The following is a 26,476-nucleotide window of genomic DNA, read 5'->3' as shown; positions in this document are numbered from 1 at the left end:
TCGGTTAAATATCCCGTAATTCACACACACGCAGTATAAATATGATTATCTCGTAACGTATACATGAGTGACATTTAGAGTAAGCTCTTTGACTCCGAGCGAACTGCTCATAATCAGCGATCTTGTTGATATACGGGCGCCATTGCTGTGGTATTTGCAGGCCGTTCTGTGTGGATGCAAAGTTCCGGATGCTTGAGATTTAATATTTTCACGGAACTCATTTGAGACGCTTGGCGCTCCAGTTTCCGCTTTTACTGCGCCGTAAGTACACGGGTGCCTCGAGAACGAACTTCGTGAGTAGGCCGTAACAACATAATGTGGTCTAATACACGACAGTCTGATAAGAGTTTCGGGTTGAAAAGCTATTTCAACGAGCACATTCCGTCGCGGTCTCGTAGCAGCTGTCCTTCATGTACAATCAGAAGTAACTTGGCCGGTTTCAGAAACGTTATTACTTCCAAGAGAGTATAAGATTATGTCACGATAACTTCTTGTTCCTAAGCTTTTGTCAAGAGATTTTAAAAACCGGATAAAAAAGTATGAAGAGATGTACGAGACAAAATTCCATTTCAAGTTGATCTACAATTGGTGCGATTCACTCGAGTCATCCCATCTCTCTCGTGCGTTAGATTGAACGCTCGTGTTATGTCTCGTCGTTACATTTCATACGTTTCGTAGGCTCACATCGCGTGTATGCCCTGCATCCTCGAGCCACTCGCGAGATCGAAATAATTATGCGACAAGGAGCGGAAGTGCGATCGTATACCGATACATGAGATGTAATTCGACGCCGATGCAACGATGAAGCGTCCCTTTGTATCTACGACGTGGTGTGTACGCTCGACGCTCGACGCGCACACACATACGATCGCAATCACGGTAATCACGATACGTCAGACGCGCCAACGCCGGTCGTGTCGCCTGTCCGTTTCGAAGCTGTGCGATATGCGGAACTTCTTTCAGTAATTCGTAACGTTATTGCGAGTGGGCATGGCGACGATCTGTACGCCGTATATAATCAGATAACGGACTCGACGGCGATGAGAGTGGATCGACCCTTTTCATGTAATGACGGTTTTTCCATGGGCTGTCGATCGTTTAGCGAATGGAATTCCAGACGTCGACGACAATATGAGATCGAGAGAGAGAGAGAGAGAAGAAAATGCACAGGAATAATACTGACGTTTTTCACAGCTGCGCATAGACTGTTGCTTTTTTAACTGGTGATAAGAAGATAATAACGTTTCAAATAGTTTCTGTAACGCTTTTAAATTAATTAATTCACTTATAATACTCGCTTATGCATTAACAAAGTAGGAATCACTCGCAAATGATATCGCTGCATGCGTGGTATGCCCTAAGGGAGTCGCTGGAATCCCCGGGCAACGCTTTATTTTGAAACGGGAGTTCATAGTATAGCGACGCGCGGAAACTCTCGCGGATGCAGGCAACGTTACCTAATTAGCACTTTCCTAACAAATAGAGCAAAGGCTCGAATTTCGCTCCCGCAGGCCGCGCGTCGGCGGAACGCGGTGCCAATTCGCTGTATAATCAGAAAATTGGAAATCTATTTATCTTCGCGTTTGTTTTGCGTCGGGTCGCGCGCTCGTTTGCATAAAAGCGCGTTTAATTGATCGCCAACCACTGCGGGGCGGAAGAAATAACGGCGGCCGTGTCGCGGGTTTCGTATCGCGATGTTATCGATCTCCGTGTATAACGCGACCGAGCGTAACGCGAGTCGAAAGTCGAATATCGGTGACACCGGCGTTCCCTAAGACGCTTCCACAACACGGAGCGTCGCCGGATGTTCTCACGAATTTACGGAAAAATGCATTCTACGTTGAAAGTTGCCTGCTGCCATATCGAGAAGCAGCAAGCCGATTCCATGACGGTCGGCGAAACGAATTAAACGGAGACGCGCGAACGAACCGACCTAGGTGATTATATCATATTTGTAGAAACGTTGAAGCAGTCGAAATTCTATTATTTAGGTACTTTTCTCGAAGTTAATGTTGATACCGTTATACGGTTCTTTGTAGTGTTAGGCTGCGATGTAATTCTGAAAAATCTACATCTTATCTTATTTCTATAAGTGGCACGAGTTCGAAAGTCTTGTGCAACAGCCCGAAACGTGCGGGACACGTTATCGAATTTGTTGATACCCGGCTAGACGGGAGACGTTTGCTGAGGCGTTCTCACGGGATTCCGCGAAAAAAGTTTCCGCTTATTGCGAAAACCTGTTCCCGCGAACGGAAAAACGGACGAATAAAAGCCCGCGCGCTCGGTTTCCAGGAATGGATGACGATGCTGATTAAAAGCGGGATGACTCCGTGAGCATCACCGCGTGGTGCGTAACGCGTCGCGAGTTTACGATCTATATAACTTCTCCTTTATGCTTCTTTCTTACTAGCTGTACGATAACGTATGCTTATGCGACACTTTATAGTTCATCAAATCTCTTTGCTCCGTTTCTCAAATTGCGATTGCGGTCGTCTCGCGCGACTCTCGATTCGTTCATAAAGGATCTTGTTGCGTGAAACGCAGAAATTTTTGCCAGGTGAGATTGTACGAATGGTCATTCTTGAATTTAACATCCTTTCGAGAGTGAAAATATGAATATTCCCGAGCCATGAAAATCCGGAAAAGCAGGATTTTCAAGTATGAAAAATGCAGTGAGTCTAGCAAACTATGCTATCTCTCATGAATATTCGCATTTTATATTTCTCGAAAATGTAACGATAAGGGAAATCTTTTACCTTGAAAAAAATGAGCGTGATACAAGCGATGAGTCATCTTGTCTTAAAATAGAATACCTGTTGTAAAGGAAATTACGTGGGGAAATTCTACGGGTGGGCAAATATTTATGAGTGTATATAGGGTACGCTGTGAGAGTGTTTTCCCCTAATATTGTCGAGACAGAAATTGCTGCCCGCGAAGGGGCGGCGGAGAAATTTACTCAGCCTAAGTCCTTCGACAGTATCCCCGAGCCAGCGGCTAACACAAGTTTGGTTGACATCGATGCGTGGACGATCAGGTGAGGGTCGTCGAAGGAAAACGGGGCGACCGAGCGAGGTCGACATCGACTTCTCTCGCGTCGGGGACGCGGCGCGGCGCGAGTCGGGTCACGAACACCAGGGAAAACACAACGGGCGAGGGAGAGGGACAAAAAAAGGAACGCGGTGGGCGCGGATGTAGGTGGGTAGGATAGATGAGGAAGGCGCGCGGGTAGAGGACACATGAAGGGTTGGGGGAGAAGAGGAGGCTGGTGTGTGTATCCGCGTCGAGGGTGGAGAAGGACCTGCGCGCGAATTTCCCGCGTTCGCCCAACTCATATTGATCCCACCCCAGCGAACTCCCTCGTTCCAGCCGGGTGGTGGAAGGCGCGGGGTGCGGGAAGGGAGGCCCGGCAAGGGTGGTTCGTCGGCGTATAACGCCGGACCGAGCGTGCGAGTGAGTGAGTGATCGAGTGAGCGAGCGAGCGAACGGGAGACGGAGGGTGAGTCGTAGAATCGCAGGCGCTCCGAGGGTGGTGGTCCAGCGCGCGTCGGAGTCGTCGTGCTCTCCGATCGGGATTCGCGAACGTGTCTTCGCCGTCGCTGTCGTCATCGCCGCTGTCACGATCGTCGTTACTGTCGTGTGTCGCGTCGTGGTGTCGCGCGCTCTCGTCGCGTTATCCTTATACGAGGGAGTCAGCCCGCTTTTCCGTCGTTCATCGTTGCGTGCAATTGTCGTGCAATTGTCCGGAGCCCTCGAAACGTGTTCACGCGCGCGTGTGGTAGAAAGAAGTTTTGGGGGAAGTTGTCGACTTGGGGAATTGGAGAAAGTCGAGCGGCAAAAGTGCGCGAGTGTGCGGATCGGTCGACGACACGGTTGTTTCGGTCCCGCTCGACGGGCCGGTTGTTGCAGCAGCATCGTTATAGTTGTGTGATTAATGAAATTTGCCCTTACTTTCCGCGAAAGTTATTAAACAGAAAAGAAGGACAACAAACGAGAATATCACCGAGCAAATTTCACACAGACTGACCCCGGACTTTACTGCCTCGATTTACGATTGGCACTCGCGACACGGCCTCGCGAGAACCCATCGCCGGCGGGAAAGTGCATAAAGCGCGAGTGCGAAACCATTTACCAGGCCCCTTCGTGCGCGGTTTTTTTTCCTTCCTCCCCATTGTCCGTTTTATTACCATTTTATCGTCGAAGACGAGGCTGAAGACGGGAGAAAGTGCGTAACGCGCGAATCGGCTCGGTAATCGAGTTCGCCGAGTCAGTTCCCGCACCGAATGGGCCCGTTTTAGTTTGCTCGTGCGAGTCACACGCCGATAAAAGCTACTTAAAACGTGAGAAGGAATTATTTAGTTTTGGTTAAATATATGATAAAAAGTACGTTATCGTAAAATAAAATTTGAAAACAAGTTTGAGAGTTGATCGTATATACGCTTGTGTATGTATATTTGCAAATACGTTCGTAGAAATTCACATGCAATGCCTCATCCCACTTGGCGACAGACCACGTTTGACTGATTAAATTGTCCAAGAGGCGTGTGCCGCTTTGTAGTCAAACGGCATGCGTCTCTTGAATGACCTAGTAGCTGCAAATTAGTTCTGGAACTATAGGTACTCATTATTGAGAAACCGCATTATTACACGGCAACAAGATTTGAACGACTCGTAATTCGACTCGCGAATAATCGATGCGCCGATTACGATGATTACGTCGAATTATCCTCGATTAATGAAATAACTTTTCCACTGATATTGCTTATAACAGATTAAAGGATTATCGTTTTATTATCGTAATTGCCCTGTCATCGATATCCGAATAGTTTTTCGACCTCGGAAATATTTTTCCGGAAATATATGCACGCGGTTTTGCATGCATCGGCCCGATTGCACGTGCGATCGCGTGTGGGAGACTCGCGTGGTCGACAATCCGCGACGATCTACTAACAATCCACACAACGTCCATAGCGATCACGTCGCAGTCATGACCGACGGTTCGCAACACGTTCAGAACAATCACCGTTGGCCTCGTTTGGCGGCCAGAAAAAATCAATGCGACTACATTTCAGTATATTTAGTTGAAATGAATATCAACTTATTAAATTAATTTTATTTTAATTTAACGTCGAATGTAAATTAAATTTTAAAGGGCAAGAAAAGAATAGGGAGAATAACTGTTCCACATCCTTTAGGAAAGTTGGCACAAGCATTGATACGAAGCAGAAAGTAAGACTCGGATGAGATACAAACAAGAGATTATCATCTGTTGGATTTAATGAGTCATAATATGATATGATACTTCAAACAGCTCTCTTTGCTTTGCAAAATCTACTCCGTCGACCGCATAAAGCCTTTCATCGTTATGTTATAATCACCGTATTTACTACCGCTAGTAAATTGTTCGTGCAAGATCCGCATCTTTTGTCGTACGTGGTTGAGAGTGAAAATTTGTAAAGCACTAATATAAATCCCATTTTAACAATTAAATCGATTAAGTGCGCATCGTGCGCTTAAATCCGCATTTAATTACAGATGGATTACGGGCCTTTAATTAATATTGCTTTGGATTGCAGATTGAACTTTGCCATCATCAATAATATAATTAGTAATTATATTATTACATTTGAAGACTTACGCGTTAATAAAATATCGAAAAGCGCGATCGGAATTCTATTTCCCAGCGATTCAATTGATCGCTTTCAGCGCTGTAAATAGATTAAAGATTAAATATTAAGGGAAATGTATCTCTTGATTTAACCCTAGAGAGTCTTTATGAATTTTCTCATACGTGAAAGGCCAAGCGGGGTATAAAAACACCCCAAACTTGTACCGCGTGTATAATATTTCCAGAATGTTTTTAGAAAACTTTAGAATAGATAATTTTGTTTGTTGTTTAATAGGGAAGACGATAGTAGTCATCAATTTGCGGTAGTAAAAAAAAAAAAACAGTAAAAAAATCTCGAAAAACAAGAAAAAGAACCAAAAATTGGGCTGAAATGACTATTTTTATAAAAAATGCTGTAGTTTTTCATAAAATTCACCGATTTTAACATTTTTAATGATTTTCAAGGATTTTGAAAGACGAATAGACAACCTTCAAGGGCATGTAAGCGATTTTTTCGTTTCTTAAAAAAAACATATTTCTTTGAACATCTGAAGTAGAGGAAATGATGAAAAACTGTCGGATGGAAAAAATCGCAAAAAATGGAAAGTAAAACAGATTCTGTCGATTATTATTTATTTGAAAGGTAGTCAAAAGTTATAAAAGTATATGGAAACAGTAAAATTAACTCCACAAAAACTTTACAAAGTTTTAATCACTTGCTGTGCAAAAACATCAAAAATGAAATAATTGACCGAATCTTAAACAATTATATATGAAACAGGGGTAGAATTTTCAGGGGAGTGCTATAAAGTGTATAATTTTTCGTTACCGATTTTCACAAAAAATCTGAAATATACTTTACTGTGAAAAATGTCGAACGTAAACGGCCAAAGGGGGTGATATGTCACCCCAAACGATTTTCTTTTTCGGTTTTCAGCTGCTGCACGGATCTAACGCACTTGCTGAATGACGGAGGTCGACTGCCGGATGACTAAACTGAATTATGGTTAGGGTTTCGGTATGAAAACTAACCTTCCTAAGGCAGGGGCGCAATTTGAATTTCGCGTGGGGTGACATATTATCCCAGAAAGACTCTCTAGGGTTAATATAATATCTGCACTATATGCAATTTTCTATGCGCGATCCAGATAGTCGATAGAATCGTGAAATAATGAAATGCACTTTTGGTGAATAAACTCTCGGTGCGCGAGCTGTTATTTCTCGCCAATATTTTCTGGAATCGTTCCATGAATACCGGAACGGAACGGAACGTACTCGTAAAATCGACATGGGACACGTTTCGCCTGGCGAGACGTCGGGGTTTCGCCCTCGACGAGATCGATCGATCGCCCGCGTCGTCGTCGGCATCTCGCTCTCGCAACAACTTAATACCCGGAATCTTGTTCCCCATGTAGGCCCGGGCTCAAGCTCGCTCGTAAATACACCCGAGGAGCGCGTAAAAGTCCGGGGGCCCCCGGTCGTGACGCCCGCGATATAGAGAGGCCAGGTGGCGAGCGCGAATATATACGAATGCTTCGAGAATGACTCAAGCGGACCCATTATGAGAAAGAAAGCGCGATCCGTTCGCGCCGCAGATGCAGAATCTGTTTAGACGCTACAGACACGTTATCAGGGATCTACGGGTTCTACGAACGCCTATGAGAATTTTTGAAACGTGAAAAGAGACGTAAGGTAAATATACCAATGTCGGGACACTCAAGATCTATGTCTGGACACCTTTATCATTTTAGTTTTTAAATAAGTATAACGCGAATTAAAATTAAAGATAAAAATATAATACAAGAAGAATATTTTTATCTCTGATTTTTTATTTTTTATTTGCGTTATAACTTATTTAAGGACTAAAATGACAAAAATGTCAAGACATAGGTACATGTCCAGGCATTGGTTACATTTACCTTATTCCCTCTATTTTAATACGATGTCCGATTGACTTCTCAAAGGCATTTAGAAGCAGATGAAATGTTTATACATGTACAAATCTTTGTCAGATAGGGAAAAGGATGTGTAGTAAGGTCTTGAAACATTTCTTTAACTGATGAAGGTTCCGATGGGACAATTAAACCGTTAACCCTTGCCTTGCGTAAAGTGAATCATCTATCCCTACATTGTGTTATGTTTGAACAGGCGTTTCGGATCACTTGTAGTTAAGTTTCATAAGTTATTAAATATCCGTGAGAAAATTAATAGAGAAATATTATGCGATTAAACTTTGCAATGCCTGCCACACAACGAAGTTGAATACTGTCTGCTATGTCTGAAATAAAATGCTTTTAAAAAATTGTATTCGGATTTCATTTAATGAGAACGGTAATTCGGAATATGGAGACAACAATTTCGTAACAATGTTTAGCGAGGGTGAAACTTTTATAAATACTTTCAGTATGAGAAATTCTTTTCATACTAAAATTACAGATAAATTTAATTTTGTTTCTCGACTGGTTAATTTTATTATTGTCCATTTTGTTGTTGGGCCCGACTACGTAGAAGAGAGAGAAAGAAATAGATTGGAGAGTGATCTACGAACACATCGATCGAAAACATGCATCTCGGATACACCGTCGTGATAAATCATTAACCGGGCGTGTTTATTGGCCATGCTCGAGCAAATCCCGGCTGGTGGTTGATTTATTGTCCGGGCACCGATGCCGATCGGTCGGTTATCAATCCGGTCGTGACTCGCGAATCGGGCGCAACAGGCGGGCCCGGGCGCCCGATACGGAAGCTCAAAGGAACGGAATTAGGTGCGAGATCGGCGTAGGCGTGAATATAGTTTCGTGGTAAGGTGAGAAAGCACGATAGAAAGGACTAACCGACATGTATAATAATAGACAAATAACGCCCGCGTTGCATTGCCGTGAGGTCAAAAGCAAGAAATTAAACATTTTAGCATCTCAAATATTTTCACCTCGTAACCCAGTTTCGCATCGGAGAAAGACCTTGTCTAAAGAATAACAATCCGTTGTCAGAGAGGTGTCTTCTCCACACCGAGACCCTGACAGCTTAGGTGTAAAGAAAAAAGAAAGCGAAGAGGAAAAAACTGTTTGTCAGGAATATGCATTACGGCGGCGACATCAATTTCTCACCCGGTCCCATTTCCCGATCGGAGCTCCACAGGTTACGCGATGTAAATCAGGCCGACCCGCCGCCGCCCGCCGTCCGGTATTGAAGTTCTATGTACAACGCGCGAAGTAAACTGCCACGGTCGTAGGCTCTATCTCTATCCTTCCTTGACATGTCTACGCGATAAAGTGCACGCGATGGTCGTCTCTACGCTGCTCACGTAGAATTGTGTTTGAGCTAGACATCTTGCGTCAATTGTTCCATATATTCGCATACATTATTATTTCTTTTTCATTTTTCTCTTTCGTATTATAAGTAATTAATGAATTTTAATTGGATTAGAGTTCCAGAAACAAGATTGTTTAATCCCATCGTACATATGGACAGTCTCCGAGTATCTCGGTCCTCGGAATTCGTGAAAAATGTAGTCCGGGAATTTCCACCCGAGCAGCACTCGCGCGCAATTCGTCGGGCTTTTATACGGGATCCGCCATAATCCCTTCACGTGCCGCAAATGGGTGCAGGTTGTCTTCGCCGTTTCGTGACGTTCTATCGTTCCTCTTCTATTATACTTACGCGAGTAGCGAGTAGCTTCCAAGTATCGAGCTTATTCAGACCATCCTAGTTATGTTAATAAAAAGAGAGAACGGACGAGTCTACGAGAAAATGACTCCCAAGTTTTAGAGTCGGAACAGTCTACCTCGCAACCATCGCGAGACGCGTCGTAAAAAATCGAAAAATACCTCCAAGGCCATGGAGAGTCATTTCGGTCACTCAATCGCGGACTGGAACCGTTTCGTGGGAATCGATAAATCGTCTCGCGCAATCGGGATGCGGCAGTTATCGCGAGCGATAATGGCTCGCCGATGGTTGCGAAACTCGCGCCTGGATATAAACTGCAGTGTGTTTACAGCTTCGCCAACTTCCTCCGAACGCTTACCGCGGAGCCGTAGAAAAAAATAGCGCGCGGTAATAAGCCTTTCTCCGGGACGCGGGCATATGTTTTCTAAATCGCATTATGGAATTATATTCCACCGCGATTATCGGCGCGATGAGGAGTTGTATACTGTTACACGTGTTATGACTTTGTCCGATAACTCGATATTGTTATCTTCAATTTAATTCGATATCGTTTTGCTCTGCATTATCATTGGATAAACAATATCTATCACATAAGCGCTGAATGTCTGTTGCTGTCGAACACGCGATATACATTCAATAAAAATCGATTTATAGCTGATAGATTTTCTCAACGATTACAAACGTGGCTCATAAATCGCCGATTGAATTGAATTGCGCGGATGCGGTTTACGATTTTTCCAAACGCCGTTTCAATTCCATCTAATATCTGCCTCGTTTTCTTCATCCGGTTTCATTGATTTCCTCCGTACGAACTCCTTGGGCAGTCGCCACTTATTCGAGACCACTCGTCTCTTATCTTATCAGTGTTATCGACGCTCGAATTGCGCCCACGCTTTTCTTCAAGGTTTTGAGAAAAATATTTTCTTGGATATAGTTGATTTTTTTCGGATGAGTTTTATCTCTCTTTTAAATAGCTATTTGTCTAGCAAACATTGTAGATCCATTTTATCGATCATTATCTTAATTAATTGAATATAGAAGGTAACGTTTGATGAACATGATATTTTGCAATACTGCCGCAACAATTATTTCGAGTAATGGAATAATAAGTCGATTGTTTTTTTTTTTGGCGCACTTTACAGTCACGAAAAGTAGAAAATCTGAAATGGGTCATATCCTTCGGTGAAAATAGACTCGGTCGCGAAAGGGTTGTTGGGTGCGCCGAAGGTTACCGGCACGCCATCTAAAACGGTGCGCCGCGAGGCTTGCTGCAGGGATAGAAGTACGAGGAATCGCGGTAGTTTATAGATAGCCGGGACGGATAAAAGCGAAACGGTACGGCCCCATGGAGTTCGTTATTACCCGATTATCGTTGTTACCGGTCTAATCTCACCGCGGCAGCAACCCCGCAGCAGCAGCAGCAACAACAGCGGCAACGGCGGCAGCAACGGCTTTTGCACTTAGCACTTACGTGGCGGCTGGTATTATGGTGGCAATAACGAGCGACCCCCATCACGTAACCCCACTTAAGTGCCAAGTCGCTGCCGCGCCGTATCGGAAAAGGGCGCAAGGAGAGAGGAAAGGGGACGAAAAAATGAAGAGAGCGCCGCGACCTCCACCCATCGTTACCCGGGTACCCACATCGTACAACGGGCGGTTACCTTCTTGCTCCTCTCCCCCTCCCCCTGCACTCATGTTTAACCGTGAACACCGCGGGGCTAATAGAAAGTATACACCACCGTCGCTCCCTGTGTACATCTCCCTTTATTAATATCGATGTTTCGTGCGATGCCAACATTAATCGCGTAATCGAGCTGCGCTTCGGTTCGAGTATACGCGGATCGTACCGGTAGCTGAGAAGGCTCTTGGCTCTACTATCACGCGAATTCGATCGCGCGCGGCTTTTTAAAACCTCCTCGACGGAGGACAGGGATGGAATTACTCGATATTTCGCGAAATTACAATGAGTCGTGAATAGAATACCGATTGCCTCGATTTGTTCTCTCGGATCGCACCAAGAGTTAATTAGAAGTTTATGGTGAATATCTTGTGTACGCAAAGCAGGTCTAACGCGAAAATATCCGCGCGTTGCAAAATGCAAACGCGACAAATTTGTATTTTCGTCACAATTTGTATTTTCTTGAAGTTTTGCTCATAATGTTTCAACTGTTGCACAACGTGGGAGCGGCTGGCAGCGTGGCGTACTGGGAAACGTATTAAGGATACGGCAGCAAGGAGACGTCGCATAACTTCGAATTATCACTGTACATAATTGCTCGAACGAGCAAGCAACTTAGCGGTACAGCAGTCCCAAGATGTGACGGGGCTGCATCTCGCGGCATACCATCTTAAATAGCCTGGCACTTTATATAGATGTCCGTTAATAAACTTCATTATACCGCTGCACTTAATTGATTAACGAGAAATTACGGAGACGGTTCTGTATACAGGAAACGAGGGTACGGCGAGCGTTCCCTACGGGGGGAGATAGCTCGGCTTAGTGGGGCATGAAAAACGAATGAAACCGCGTTAATTAAATCCACAATGTAATCTCGCTTCCATGACACCGCCCTTTATTTTCTCCGTCACGTTTTTCTTCGCGCCGCATAAACGCACTGTTTTTAACGTGAAAAGTGCACGTCACGAAAATGTGCGACTGCGGGTCTGATTGCGGCTCGCACAATTTCTACGTGATTGTTATGCAGAATAAAATACCGAGAATGGAGTAATTATAAACTTTTAATGTCGCTCGCGATTTTTTTAACTCGTCGTCGAATACACGACAGCACGAACGATCGTACTAATCTTCATTCGATTATTTTCTAATGGGAGAGGATCGTATCCTCGCAATGAGTCTTCACATTCCCCGGGAGATTAACGGCAACGTAAGATCGAATGCCGGCAATATCGGCAAACAGTTTTCCGCTATTAAGCGCAACCTCTCCCGCTATGACTCCGCCATGATCTAACCGATGCTTAGACTAGGAGTAAACTTCCGGTATTTTTGCGCGAGTACACGCGTACCCGCCTGTAATCTCCACGCCCTTTAATTATCCGCAGCTTGACGCCGAGTAGTTACGGCGAATAGTAACGTTGTCATTATAACTATACGAAGAGCGAACGAGGCTACCGTGCCTCTTTCTCCTTTTCCTCTTTCTCTTTATCGTCTTCTTTCCCTTCACCTCCTCTTCTTCTTCTTCTTCTTCCTTCTGTTCTTCTTATTGTGACCCTCGCGTCTTCTTCACCTCTCACGACGATATAGAGGTCGTGGCGGTTTAAACGCCGCGAGAGTCATTGTCCAGCGCCCGGTTCAAGATCCGTTCTGCGAAACGCACGATACTCAGTCACCGCTCCTTCGCGATCAAGTTCCCGCGATTGCACGCTGCCAAAGCATTTCGGACGTTTAAATATATTCGCCGTGATGCGAATGTTCACGTCGCAAATTACTCTCGGTACGGAAAAGTTTCTTCCGATGAGATTTGAATAGCAGATAATTCTATCGTACGACCTCACCTAAACCCATTACTTTATCAGCGGCAGTAAAACCGTCGTCTCACTCAGATCCTAGCTGTAAAGTGGTATTAAGCACCAGCTTTAAGTAATCTCGGCGAGACTCAACAAGAAGCCTATTCGTACGACTCTCGGGTCCTTTGTTCGCGACTGGGCGCTGCGGGATCGCCGCGATTTTACGAGCCAGTCGACGATACCGGTCGGACGACCGTTTCTTACAGTATCTATCGTAACTAAATACACTATAATATGTCACCCGTCGCGTAGAAGCCATGGGCGTAAAGTACTGTCGTTGAAACAATGAGGTAGATGCGTCACGATTCAGGACGCTGATCTTTCTCATCGAAGGACCGGCGCGGCGGTCCGTGGGCGTCTTAGCGTTCTAATAGCTTTTAATGCTCCGCCAACGTGATTTAGATGTGCACCGCTGGCCCCCGATTTTGCACAAAGGATCTCGACGGTGCACTGACCGTCCTTTCGAGAGGCGAGACCCAGACTGGCTCGGCGGCAGCGCCCTTGAAATTCCTCCCGCGAATACCTGCGGCTGCAACTTTTGGCCGCGCGCGTGCATAAAGTAAGATAAAGCTCTGTAAAATGAGCGTAACTTTTTTCCCCCCCTCTGCGGAGCGACAACCGCCGCCGCAGCGCGGGGCAGATTTTATGCCAGCGCGCGTCCGTAATTCTCTCCGCGGCTTAGATTTGTGTGAATTTTTCAAGGGTTTTACGAAACGCTTTAATGGACGAGTGCGATCAAGCGGATTTTTTTTCTCTCTCCCTTTCTCCCTCTTGGGGTTTTTTAACCGGCCGAACCGTCATCCCTCTGTCTCGCTCGCTGGTCAGCCAGAACCAGCTCTACCACGAAACTGTCACGTCGAATCGCGTTTGAAAAGGGGTTTCATTTTTCCACGAATCTCACCTATATTTTTTATGATCAACTTTTCAATCTATGGAGTCTGCCATTAAATTGAGATAAAATCAAACAGACGGTAAAAAGAATAAGAGGTAAAATAGAAAATTGCGAAAACTTGTTTTGTAAAGCAATATATGTTTTCTAAAACAATACATATTTTGTTGTTTGAATTTCTGATATTTCGGGAAAGGACCGCTTGACCTTTTCCGCTTTGGATTTTGGAAACGCGTAAGCCCAGCTCCGAAATTGCATCTCGCTGTATCTTTGATACCGTGCACCTCGTGTGGTCCTCTTTCCAGCGACATATAGATGGTCAGCGTCCACCCACTGATACGCGCGAGTCTCTCAGAGTCTCGGGTTACAGACGACTCTTTCCCAAAAAGAGCAACGGCACACGAATACACGGACGTCCACCTCTTAGACGCAGTATGCAAATTTCCTTGCCTCCTAGCCGGGCACCGTCAGACGTCGGGAATATGAATCACGCTGCGATGAGAGGCCGCTGCCTCATAACAGGAAATCAGTCCCTGTGCGCGCGATCCTGCAGATTCAAACAAAGCCCGATGCGTTCCCCTTTATCTCGCCCTTCAGCTTTTTCATCGATCGGACGCGTCCCACGCGCGCGAAGAAAGCCTCCAGGCTTTCAAAACGTGGGAATTAATATCGGATGTGAAAGGATTTCAATTAATAATTTCAATAATGTAAGAGACGCGTATCTCTCTTTCCTTCTCTTTCTCTCCCTCCTTCCTTCCCTTTCCACTCTCTTGGTCTATGCACGTCATTAATATTTTTTACAACTGAAACTCAATCTCAAACTTTGATCTCAAGAAACAATCTCAAACTTTGCTCTCAAGAAACAATCTCATGCTTGGCATATAAAGAAGTATCTTGGCATATAAAGAAACATCTATATTCAAACGGGCTTATAAAACGAAAATAATACTGACAACGATAAACGAAACGTACAAGTTCATATTTTCCTGTCTCGACAGTGACACTTCGCGCGGCACTGACGTCACTCTTCGAAGCTGACCAAATCGAGTACCGAGGAGTCTTAAACTTGCATTTTACTTTCATGTATTAATCCAGGAACTTGTCCGTAAAACATTTCCGCCGAGAAGGTTAGTGCGTGGGTGGATCAAATACATCGAGTAGTTTTGCGAAAATATAGAGTGCATATATAAACGTATCCGAGCTTCTGAATTTCTTTAAAGAAGAATCTAACTATCTAAAAGGTGCAATTTTGAATTAATTTTTTTGCAATCTATTTTTTTATTGGTGGGTTACCAACAAATCTGCTTATGAATTGTAGTATTTAGAGTATTTAATGGCATACCAGCCGCAAATTCGCATTTGTGGTATCCTTTGCGGCGACGCGGACGGATGGTACAATAAAACAAACAGTAGCTCGCAGTAGATGTGACGAACCGGCATTTATCAGCACGTAACGAAGACGGTCACGCGACCTCCTGGTTCATGGATAATGACCGTGACGGAGGCCGCGTAGCTGCCCTCATCAATATATGACGTCTAACGTCGTTTTCACTTCCCATACAGAAAACCGTCGTTTCCTCTGCAACGATCCCGTCGCGAGAAAAATATCGCAGGTGCAATTAGGTCGATGTTATGCGAAAATTAGTACGTAAGGGCGGACGTGCGTGCGTGATCAACACACGATCGAGTCAATCGCGAAAACTCCGCATTTCGCATCGATGATTTGATGTTCTTCGTTCATAAATCTTGACAATATGTTCCAGAATATTTTGTGGTTCTGAAAAAGAGACCTTTTCTTTGAATAATTTTCTTCCGTTAAGTTATGTTGAGGCAAAACTTTAAGATAAGCCCCAAAATGTGCAGGTAATTCATGAGAACTGCAGAAATTTCAATAAATTATTATTGCATAGCTCGAAATATCTTTGAGTGCGCAAGACGCGATCGGCGGCCTTCTTCATCGCGCGAAAGCGACGAACATTCGTGTGTGATGGTTCGATGCGATACGAAGAATCTCGACGAATCAAAATTACTCGCGACGTCCTCGAGTGAAACTCCGAGGAAGGTACTCTGACTCGTCGAGGAAGACGTGAGATTTCGATGGCGAGATAGAAATATCTCGTCAGTCAATTTTCATTGGACCAATTACTCCAAATGGAGCTTTCGGTTTGTCCTACGAAAACCAGAGAAATCGTTGAAATGTTACCTTAGTGAACTTCTCACCAAGACTATTCTAGAGACGATCGATAACGAAGAACGGGCGATAACGAGATAACTAATTCGGCGAAATTAGTAGAGAAGAGCGTCTGGTGTTCTCGCGAAGATGGACGCTCTAGAGCTACAAGCCGCCTTGGTGAAGCTCGATCCGGCCACCACGGTGACGCCGATCGGCACCACCGTAAAATTGATGCCCCATCATCGCGTCGCCTTCACCGTAAATATTGACGACGAGGGCGATATGACTTTGGAAGATCCAACGCGGAACGACGACGAGAAGTCGTCGGCCGAGACGACGACGTCGGTGTCGAGGAAGACGCCAGGAAGCTGCGTGGCCAACCTGACGACGAGTCATCAGGGCCATCATCAGGGCAGCGGCCAGCAGATGGGTGTCTCCAAGTGCGGGATCGTCGAGGTCAGGTGACGCCAGCCACCTTGCTACGGCGTCAACATGATTTACCACACTTATCCGCCGCACCGAGGCAGCAAGCACCATGCCAAGCATCATGCCAAGGAGAAGAGACACCATCATCATCACACTATGCACCATCAGCATCACAGAGCACATGTGGTAAGTCGTCGCGTTAAGCGCGCATTGTCGCGGACAAAGAGATGGCGATGATGATGACGTCGCATCGCCGTCGTGAGCGTGCGAAGAGATTCCCCATACTATTGTCTGCACTCGCAAGGTCGTTTGATTGTTTCACACGACATGCTGAGTTCGAGAATTCGTCTTATTAATTTTATATGAATATGATGAATAAGAAAAGTTGACTTCTTGATATCTTTTGTTAAAAGATTTATCGGATTTTTACATTAACAGGTTGAAAAATAGTGGAGCAATGCGCCGCGAGAGAAAGAAGTTTCTACGTCATATTTCTTTTAATCAAAAATTATATTTTTCCCGCAACAATTTCGCGCTAGGTACCATCCAAATGCTGTATAAAAGCGTTTCGTGCCTTCTATGAAATTCGAAACTCGTCCGAGGGCTTTTATAGAATTCAATAAGAGATGGAAAAGCGTGCGTATAGTAACTCGTATTTCTGTGGGCCCCTCGAGAAGCTCAACTCGCCGTAGGCACTTGTATAATGCATTTCGTTCAACTGCATTCTCACTACAAAACACGCGAACATATTTGAAAAGACATTACGCTCCGTATTCCCGTGGTACAAAGAAATAAATAATACGTTCCAGCGCAAATGGCGAACCATGTCCAACGAAGAAATTAAATTCACCTCCGAAATAAATCCGAAAGGCTGTTTTCGATTTTTTCACTTATTCAATCCGAAATCCGCGCGCGCGATGCGGGAATAGTATAATATTTTTATTATCGAAAGTTTTATTGTGGCAATTCACGTGCTCTGTGGCCGTCCGAAAACGCGGAGTTTAATTAAAATTGATACTCCACGCATGCAGAGAGATTGCAAATTAAATTTGTATACTCATATTTCGAGCGAAATTAAAATCGAGATTAAAACCGACTAAATTGCGCATCAACATTAATATTTAAGTAGACGTTCACGTCATATTAATGTAGAAACATTGCTGTTCCTTGTTTCGCGGTAGCGTTATTACGAATTAAGTATTCCGCATGGCCTGTTCGTTACTGTATCGGACGCTCTTTATCCATTGAGCATACCCATTGTGCGTTCCATGCTCATGCAGCGAGCCGTGCGTTTCCTCTATGAATTTTTCTCGCGCAACGGTTCCTCACAGTGACGAATGTGTATCACCGAGTCAGCGGACAATGCGACACGCTCTGGCTGGCGTTCTGTTCTCTGGCTCCGCACACGTTAGCTCCGTAATACATGAGGATACGGGCGCGTTCCGTGACGGAACGCATACGGTATATATACCGGGCGTCTCTCGTGTCTGGCCGAAGGAGTTGTCCGTTCGCGCCAGCCACTTTATTTTCCTAGCGGTAGTTTTGCGAGGAGATAATTAACGAGCTCGCAAGAGCAATCGACCGCGCGTTAACTTGGTCCCTCGTACGCCTACGGGCGGTAGATTAGCATGTTAATTTTTTAACGGGGTTTTTGTCGACCTGCGCCTACACGCGAGACAAACACATTTTCTGAGGACCGCGAGCCGAAAAAGGAACATGCATACGAAATGAGAGAAATTGCACTCGTAATAGAGAGAAAAATGAAAGAGAGAGAGAGAGAGAGAGAGAGAGAGAGAGAGAGAAAAGGGAAACGTTATTAAACCATCACATAAATCGCGCGTAAGTTTTTACGTGATTTTTTTTTTTTAATGTCTCTTCACGTTTGCGCAACAAATTCAGAAAAATTGTCTTAATTATGTTAGTTTGTTCATTCCGATAATAACTGCTTTGTGGTGCTGGGTGACTCGCATTCGTGACAAAGTACGAAGGATCCACTGTAATTGCACCTTCGTGAAGAGGGTCGATCCAGGCGGGTTCGTCCAGGGTGAATTGATGTCTCGCGCGAAGATGCGCGTCCACATGTGGACGTGCGTATATCGTGATCTCGAGTGTGTATACGCGTGTGTGTGTATACACCTTGGCGGACGTGTACTCGCAGCTGCACTTAAGCGGGACATAATAGGCCTATCGCGAGCCACTTGTCTACTTCAGACCATCGCCCGCGGCCGCGGCGACCGACGTTAATAGACGCGTGTGCGGGACCACGAGACGACGAAGATGCGCGACGCCACGCAAATTCCGTACCAAATGATATAACTGGCACATCGCAGTTCGCTAATGTGTCTCATTTAGGTAATTGCTGTTCCCCGAGTTTGGATAACGTCAACTTCGTTTGAGATGCGTTTGTCGTACCACAATCTGGCAGCGTTACGATTATATTTCATCTTCCCGAGGTTTCCGCCAAGAACTGACATACCGAATTGACAAAATAAACCTCGTTGCATCCAATGTCTGCATCGCTGCATTAATTTTCACAATTCGCATAATCGGCGACGCAGCGCGCGTTTAACGATGTGCGTACATTCGTTTTTGTTGTACCCTACGTTTCGTTCCGACTGCAAGCAACATGTAAATTGTGCACGTCGAGAGCTACCCTTCGTTAGCTTCGTAGGAGAGAGCGCGAGACTTTTCCCTCTCGAAACACAATCGTCCGGTATCCAGAGCTATCGAGCGGCTCGCAGGCGCTGGTATTGAATTCTCGAGTGGGAGGAAATGCTGCGAGCGCATCTCGCGTGTGTATATACATATGCACATATGGGAGGCAGGTTTCTGCGTATATACACGTACGTAGCATATCCTCCCCTGAGTCACACGCCGGGGGCTCCGTCAACGATGAGGTTCGGCATATGTACCGGATGGGCAGATCGATAATGTTGGGCCACGTAACTAGGACGCCGGTCTCCGTCGCGCTCCGAATATCTCTCGCGGCGATATACATGTACACGTGTGTACCTGTGTGCATGTATATATACACTTGCGATCTTTTATTTTACCTTGCCCGTAACATACAATATGTTAGAGAAATAGCCATAAATCTTTCCGCAGATAACTTTATAGTCGGATTTATGGTTATCACGCGCAACGGTTGAAATTGTAATTGTTCGCTGTTTTACGCAACGAGCTAAATCGCACTTTCGAGATAACGAGCGTGCATGAGTCGTATTTGCGAATTCCGTCGTGTATCATTAATTTTTTTTTATATGTAGTTCGAGCTTGAGTATCTTTGTTGTATTTGCATCCATCTGATCCCGTCTGATCACATATTCTCAGGCTCTTTCTCTTTGCGCAGCAAGGAAAAAGCCCGCCGACTGTCGCCAGGGTCAGACTTTCAATTAGAGTTTAAGTCAGATCTTAACGAGGCTTAAAAGAATCGGCGCGTATATACACGTGCTTACACGCAGATCGAAGACTTAAGCCGGCTCGGTCCGCTCGTCGCGTCATTTGTTCGAAGGGATGAACTTGCTCGCTTGGGCTTCTGTTGCGACCGCGATCACATTCGAACGACATGAAACCGCATAATCGGGAATCAGTCGATTTACACATTTTCGTGTTCGCGTTCTCGTGAAAACAAGCTAAGGGATTTTCGAGCGGTACGCATACGGACGACTGTCGAGTCGCGATTTGATACATTAAGCCGACAATGAGATTTGTCTCTCCGCGATAAAGTGTTTAACTCGTTCCACCGCAGTTGCCTTCGATTCGCGTAATTGCGTACCGCAATCACAAATAGAAACGAATACCATAATTGCAATAATGATTCTCCAAATGCAGAAGAGCTAATCGAAGGATACGACAAAAGTACAACACAACGATATTATTTGCAATATGTTGCTATAATGTATCGTTGTAATTACCTATCGATTTTAATTCTTACGATAGCATAATATGGAATTCCACACAGACCATTTATTCATCTCATTATTTAGAGTAGATCACGGTAAATCTCGGTCGCGCTGAAAAATTAGTATACGACAGTAACAGATAACAATGAGAATTCTTTTTCCAAGAAAGTCCCTTTTTACCTCCTTTCACGAGGGTAATCACATTTCCTGCTTCTCCATTACTTTATTCCGCTTTTTCTCGTGGGCGCGGAATATATAAATATTTTTTTGCTGCGAGTCTGACAGAGCCAATCTTCCTGCAGCTTCTAATAAATTAATCGACCGGCTTCCCGTAGCTTACTTCGAAGAACGTCTAATTAGCTGGGCCTCGAAGTCGCGCGGAGAGTCGCCGGTAAAAATATTTACATCCGCCGTTTTGCAATTTGCAGGATGTGCGTGACGGACGCACGCGTGAACGCACGTTGGCCGTATGCGTGACCCTACGGGGCCGTCAGACAAACGCACAATACGTAATTTCGCACCGCAATTTTGATAAGCACCACGAGAGAAGGCGACAATCGCGACCGATCGCGCGAATCGATTGACACGGCGACGTCAAAATTATAACGTATGCCCCTTAAATGCCCGGTGGAAAGTGTCACGTGTGATCGGCTGATTGTTATAATTAGCGCGCGTATTCCCGTTGGGCAGCGAGAATTTTTCACGGTGTGATTACCTCCGGTATAACGCCGGACAGTTCGGAACCACCGTGACCTTGGCCCGAAAGTCCGTCTCACCGGTTATATTTATCTGGCGGTGGTGTGCGTTCGGTGTGTGAGAGAAACACGGGGCGGTAAAACTGACGGCGCCTTCGCGCGAGAGTCTTCCATTAATTTCAGACGTCTCGTAATTTTCCGGCGTATTCGCGAAGCGCGCGGATCGGATATCGAGTCTCTTGTTAAGATAGGTCGTAATGAATATTAATTGCAGCACGGCTATCCTTCGCGCGCCACTCGATCCTTCGCGCCCGTGGCAGACGATCTGCGATCTATAGGGAACGAAATTTGTGACAATTTAACGAAATCGCTCGAGGCGTATTTACGTCATGATTAGTCGTATAGTTCTCCCCAAATTGCGGTCGCCGCCGCGAGATCGTGTAACGGTGAACGCTCGTTTCGTGTCACGTGCGAACGTGAAGCTGAAGATGATGATGGATTAGGTACAGTGGCGGCCGCGATTTATTCTGACGCTAATATCCGCACGGCGAAATCGGCGCGCGAGAAATGCGAATCAATCAACGTAAATTGCGGGAAGACAAATGGCGTTTCACTCCTGTGGATGAAAATTCTTGTAGAACGCGCATGAACACAAGCATTGATCGAAGTATTGTCTGATAATAGCGATCTGTATCGCGTACGTGGATTATCATCAATATTAAGTTCTCGAATTAAATTAACACTCGTGTCGCGATATAAATATCCTCAATGATAAGTTACGAAAGCGCGAGAGCTTTTACGAGTGATTTTTAATCCTTAACCCGCAAACCTGGGTCGTTTTCGTCCGGGCGAAAATCAAATGTAGTTGTAACTTTTGAATACAAATTATGTGAAAAAATTAAATTGTTCATAATTTTATGATTGATATTTCAAAGTGAAGCTTTGAAACACCTTCATAAATTTTTTCAGATTTTTTGCAGATTTTAACACTTAAAAAAAACGTCAGGACCCAGGTTTGCGGCGTAAAGGTCCTAAAAAAACGTTTGCGGGTTAAGGGGATGCTAAAGTGACTCAATTACCGACAACTACAGTCAAAGGTCTAATTTTGAAACGGCTTTATAGATTGCAAAATCCTTTTACAAGAGTAATGTATAGGTACTAATGAAGGGTGGGAATGTAAAATAATTAGTAATAATTGAAAAAAATTAAAAATGCTGTTACCTCATTTTCTAATATAAACAGTTGTATAAGTAATATGTACGAAATGAAATGTTCCCACCCTTCAGAAGACGTGCACAAACAATAACGTACCTTTGAAATTGAGATTGAAAGCCTGGAATAAAAATGAGACGTTCGAAGAAATTATAACCTATAACCATGTCTATCCTTGTCTATCATCATTGTCTATACAAGGACAGATATAGAATTTGGTCGGTAATACGAACGGCTTTAGGATCCCCTTAAGGGTTAAGTTACGACGATTCATAGTAAAATGTGTCGCGCTAGCTAAAGCGCGACGGACGGCCGCGGCGCGGTGTCATCATCGAGCGGAACAATCGGATCGTATCTCTCGCGTATGATAAAGACACATCCGGCAGAAGACGAGGTCGCCGTCATACCCGCTTGTCGCGAACGTGATAGAAAGGGGATTAGACAAACAGGATTTCGCGAAGCCCGATATCCGCGACCGGACACGTGTTGCGGGCTCGCGTTGATTATTATCTCTATGAAAGCACTTATCGCGGTACTATTATTTCTCCGTGCAACATAGGCACGACGAATCGTCGACCATGTGAATCGCGGACGTATCGATCCGTCACTGTTACAGAAACGATAATTTACTGGTGGAGGAACGATGATCTTTCCCCTATGCCGGGGGTTAAAGCACGCGTGCTAACGAGCCACTTTTATCCCGCGCACGTGCAACACACGGTAATCCTCTCCCCATTGTTGTACGCACCACGGCGAGTACATTCATACGGGAATCTAATAATAGGGCAAGAACCGCGGAGATCGACGGTGTTGCTGGTGGAAGGGCGAGGGAATGCATACGGGATTTAATTACCTGCTGGGGTGAATAATTAAAAAAAGGAAGATTCATTTTGTGGCGACAGCCTTATTTATGTATATTAAATTTAAAATTTTCGCAGTTAATCATCCTCACAGTTTGCCTCCGCAGAGTTTTACAGTCTTTGGAAACGAGCTTTCAAAAGAGAGCGCGTTTGACGCGGTGAATGTATTGAGAATAATCCGGCGTTCTTAACCGTACGTTTCCTCGTACAAAAGTTGAAGTTCAACGCGGCGTTGCATTCGTGTATTATTATTATCGCGCGGGCGTTCTTGAACGATGCTCTTCCTGAGCGCTTTATTGCAGATGGAAGATATACGGCCGCGGCCTCTACGCGCGGGCAGTGAGTTTCGGACGTTCTTCGTTGACTTCCATTTAAATTCGTCATACCGTTTAAATACGTACACTTACTCCCGCGCGCAAACATCATTATCCTGTTTAATGGAGAAGCGGCGATCAAGATTTCCTTCTTCAGCAGAATCCCAAGAATCGTCGTCTTAAAAATGGAATTTTTAAGTCTACCCTTCGTTGCTATATAAATATATTATATATTCTAGGCAATTAATTATAAAATAAATGATATTTGCGCGTGTGGTCTGGAAATTTATCCAGAGTGTATTAACGAGTTGCGTTGGCGACTAATTGGAAGGTTAAAGGTCCTCGGGTCTATCGAGGACCTTTAACATATACACTTTAACAAAAACAACGTGAAAAAGAGGAAGACCGCGACGACAAATATGGCATTTTAGTAGCGATTTAATTAGAAATATCCACGTACTCGCTGGAGATGAGAAGCGTGATGAAAAGCGCATTTCAGCACGTACCCGCTCGCTCGCTCGCGCCCGATGCACACGCTCACGCGTTACGATCACGCTCACTTGTATTCGGACCTGCACGCATCTCGATCAGTGGCTGGCCGACCATCCTACCCGAAAGACGTCTCGGAAGACCCTCGCGGTACGCCCCACGAAAATCGATCGGCGCGGTGGCGCTCTTCCCTCATCATCCGACCGGATGCCGAGGAACCGGTCGACCACTCTTGGTTCTCGTCTCGCGTCGGTATCGTCCAGTTCAGTGTCTCTCGAATAGTGTTAGAGCCGGAAGAGTTCGGTGTTTCGCGACGTGAGATTAAGATCTTCGCGAGGGGAACTTCTGTGACGTCTTACCTGCAAATTTCCGTCAAGTTATAATAGTAAATTAGTTCGTTCCTGGATCGAGGTATATAATTGATTTTCTTGACAAAGATGTTAGAAATTTAGTTTCCAAGTTAAAAGCAATTGAAAAATAACAAAAAATTAGAATTTAATAATATTCTATATAAAATCGTATAACGCCACGTTTTTTAATTGAATCCAAATTAGAAAAGAAAATATTGATTTGGCCCATCGCTCGATCTCTTTTTTTCGAACGAGGCCATTTGCAGCCAAGAATTTCGGAGTCAAAGACCTTCAGGTATAAAAATCATTATTGATCGATCGATCTATCCGTTCGCACGAGAGGTCAAAAGAGCGGCAGACAAGCATCCTGTTCTTCGTCATTCATGGAGGATCGGAAAACCTTCGAAGCAAAAGTGAAGGATCGTTAAAATGCGGATGAACGTCGGTGCATTCTCGTTTCACGGCTTCAAGAAGGTGAGAACGGCCAGCGTATTTCGGGTAACCGGCCTCCACATTTAATTTCCCGATCTAAATCGCCTCTACCCTGCGATTCCGAAGGATTCCGCCTAGATTCGTCTCGTGTTGCCCGTCCGTTTTATCCTGGCGTCGAGCCAGCATTACTGGCCGCTTCGATATATCGCGGCGTGAATATCCCTCGCTCTCTTTCGCTTCCGTGTGACAAAGTTGCGCGACGAAAACCAACCGCAAGAAAAAGATTCAACGGCAGTTTCTAATTTCAAACTGGTTGCCTCACGAGAAGCGGCATTTTTGTCTATTTTTATCCGTGCTACACGTGAAAATAGGCGCCCGTATTTTATGACCAAAGACGGAGAATTATATTCCTCGGACGAGAGAGATGTTGTGAGATGAAAAATCATACCCAGCTCCCTTTCCGTGCTTCCTCTCTCGGAGACCGTCATTTACTTTATTAAAATTATGTCCGTCGCGTCTATTAATATTTCGTTGGCTATATAAATCTGCGCTTGTTATTTTTAATTCGAAGACGCAACTCGAACCGTCGCTCATACGTCATATTCTGTCGTGAGAACAAAAGAAGGGTTAAAAAAAAAAGGTTTAAAACGCGTCGTCTAAAAATGCATCGCTCGTAAGAATAACCCCTGATATTCTCGCGCGCGAATTTAATGCTTTTGCCGAGATGCAGGGAGAGAAAATTAAAACACGGCAGCATGGGACGAGATTAAAAAATAGTAACTCGGGGAGATAATGGATCTCCATCATTTCGTCGCGCGCGCGATACACGCCCGCCTCATTTTCTCCGTGTATCGTCGACGGTTCGCAGATTACCTGATGCCGCGATATTGGATTACGGTGGGGGACCGGCGAGGCTACACACAATGCCCCGTCGCGTCTGCCTTTAATTTAATATACGCGCCGGGGGAGAGTCTTCGGCGGAATCCAGGCGCATCAGTACCGAGTCGACCTTCCTTCGATGGCGAGACGAGTCCGGTTCCTCCTCGTGCGTTCCGTCTCCGCGACAGAAGGGGCATATCGCGAAGGGACCACACACGCATCCCTCGAGCCGCGTGTCGCGCGCTGAGAAAGGCCGAGGAGTCAGTCGGTCCTCTAATTAAAACCCGCTCAGAGCAGCTCCCATGCCTGAGGTTCTGTTTTCGTTGATTGAATGCTGCAAACGCTGTCTGCCGTCGCCGTTCGTAAGTCAAACTGATCCATTGACTTCTCTCGTTGTAGTTTTCTTTTCTTTTTTACTTTTTTTTTCTTCTACACGTAAGACTCGGCTCTCGGCGACAGTGAGAGAACTCTCGCGTGTGTGGGCGCGAAGTGTATCGAGAAAGGATATGCGCGTCTCGGAAGTGTCTTTCGCTTTCGTCTCGATTTTCGGACAATCCGCGTAGCAATGGAAAGCGGAATTTCGCGATTGATTTTAATCTATTTGGCGTGTATCGGCTGCCATCGTTCTGTGTGCTGACAATGAGCGGGGATTTCGCTCGTTTATTACAATCGCGATTTTTCTAATCCGCGCGCGGCTTCGATTCCGCTGATACGGTGTAACAGAATATATCATATCGGCTTCTCGATTTATACCTGTGCCGTGTTTTACCAGGCGAGGATTTTTCCTTGCTAAGAAGGTTCCCCGAGGAGATTAATCGCTCGCGCGAGAAATTGCTTCGCCGGCCCGAGAAATTGCTCCGGCCGAATGAAATTCGCGCCGGTTGTATCCTTTTCGAAGCTGGCTTTTGATATCGTTGATATCGTAAATCAACATTTCGCTCTCTAACGCGTGACAGGCGCAGAGATCGGGCACCGGGTATCGAGAAGGAGAGCATTCTTGTCCGGTGGATATGTCAACGTGCTCCGTGATGCCGGTCTCCCTGCAAGACATTTTGGTAA

General features: G+C 45.2%; 2 protein-coding genes across 5 annotated transcripts in view; both read left to right on the top strand.

Moving 5' to 3' along the window:
• Positions 1 to 26,476, top strand: part of LOC139814630 (uncharacterized) — a 145,743-nt gene that overhangs the window by 62,388 nt on the left and 56,879 nt on the right. The gene's annotated exons all lie outside the window — the stretch shown is intronic.
• On the top strand, positions 2,963 to 16,456 carry LOC139814640 (uncharacterized). Of its 4 annotated transcripts, none has more exons than XM_071781065.1 (2): positions 2,963 to 4,337; positions 15,596 to 16,456. In XM_071781065.1, the coding sequence occupies exon 2, from the start codon at positions 16,006 to 16,008 to the stop codon at positions 16,321 to 16,323; it is 318 nt and encodes a 105-aa protein (XP_071637166.1). In that variant the 5' UTR covers positions 2,963 to 4,337; positions 15,596 to 16,005; the 3' UTR covers positions 16,324 to 16,456. The 4 variants fall into 4 exon arrangements, with proteins under 4 accessions (XP_071637166.1, XP_071637169.1, XP_071637168.1 ...); XM_071781068.1 differs by having other exon boundaries at positions 15,549 to 16,456; XM_071781067.1 differs by having other exon boundaries at positions 2,963 to 4,380.

This window comes from Temnothorax longispinosus, chromosome 6 (assembly GCF_030848805.1).
Source record: "Temnothorax longispinosus isolate EJ_2023e chromosome 6, Tlon_JGU_v1, whole genome shotgun sequence".
NCBI classification, from domain to species: domain Eukaryota; kingdom Metazoa; phylum Arthropoda; class Insecta; order Hymenoptera; family Formicidae; genus Temnothorax; species Temnothorax longispinosus.
The sequence above is the reverse complement of the archived record's forward strand: the minus strand, read 5'-3'. Positions and strand labels throughout refer to the sequence as shown.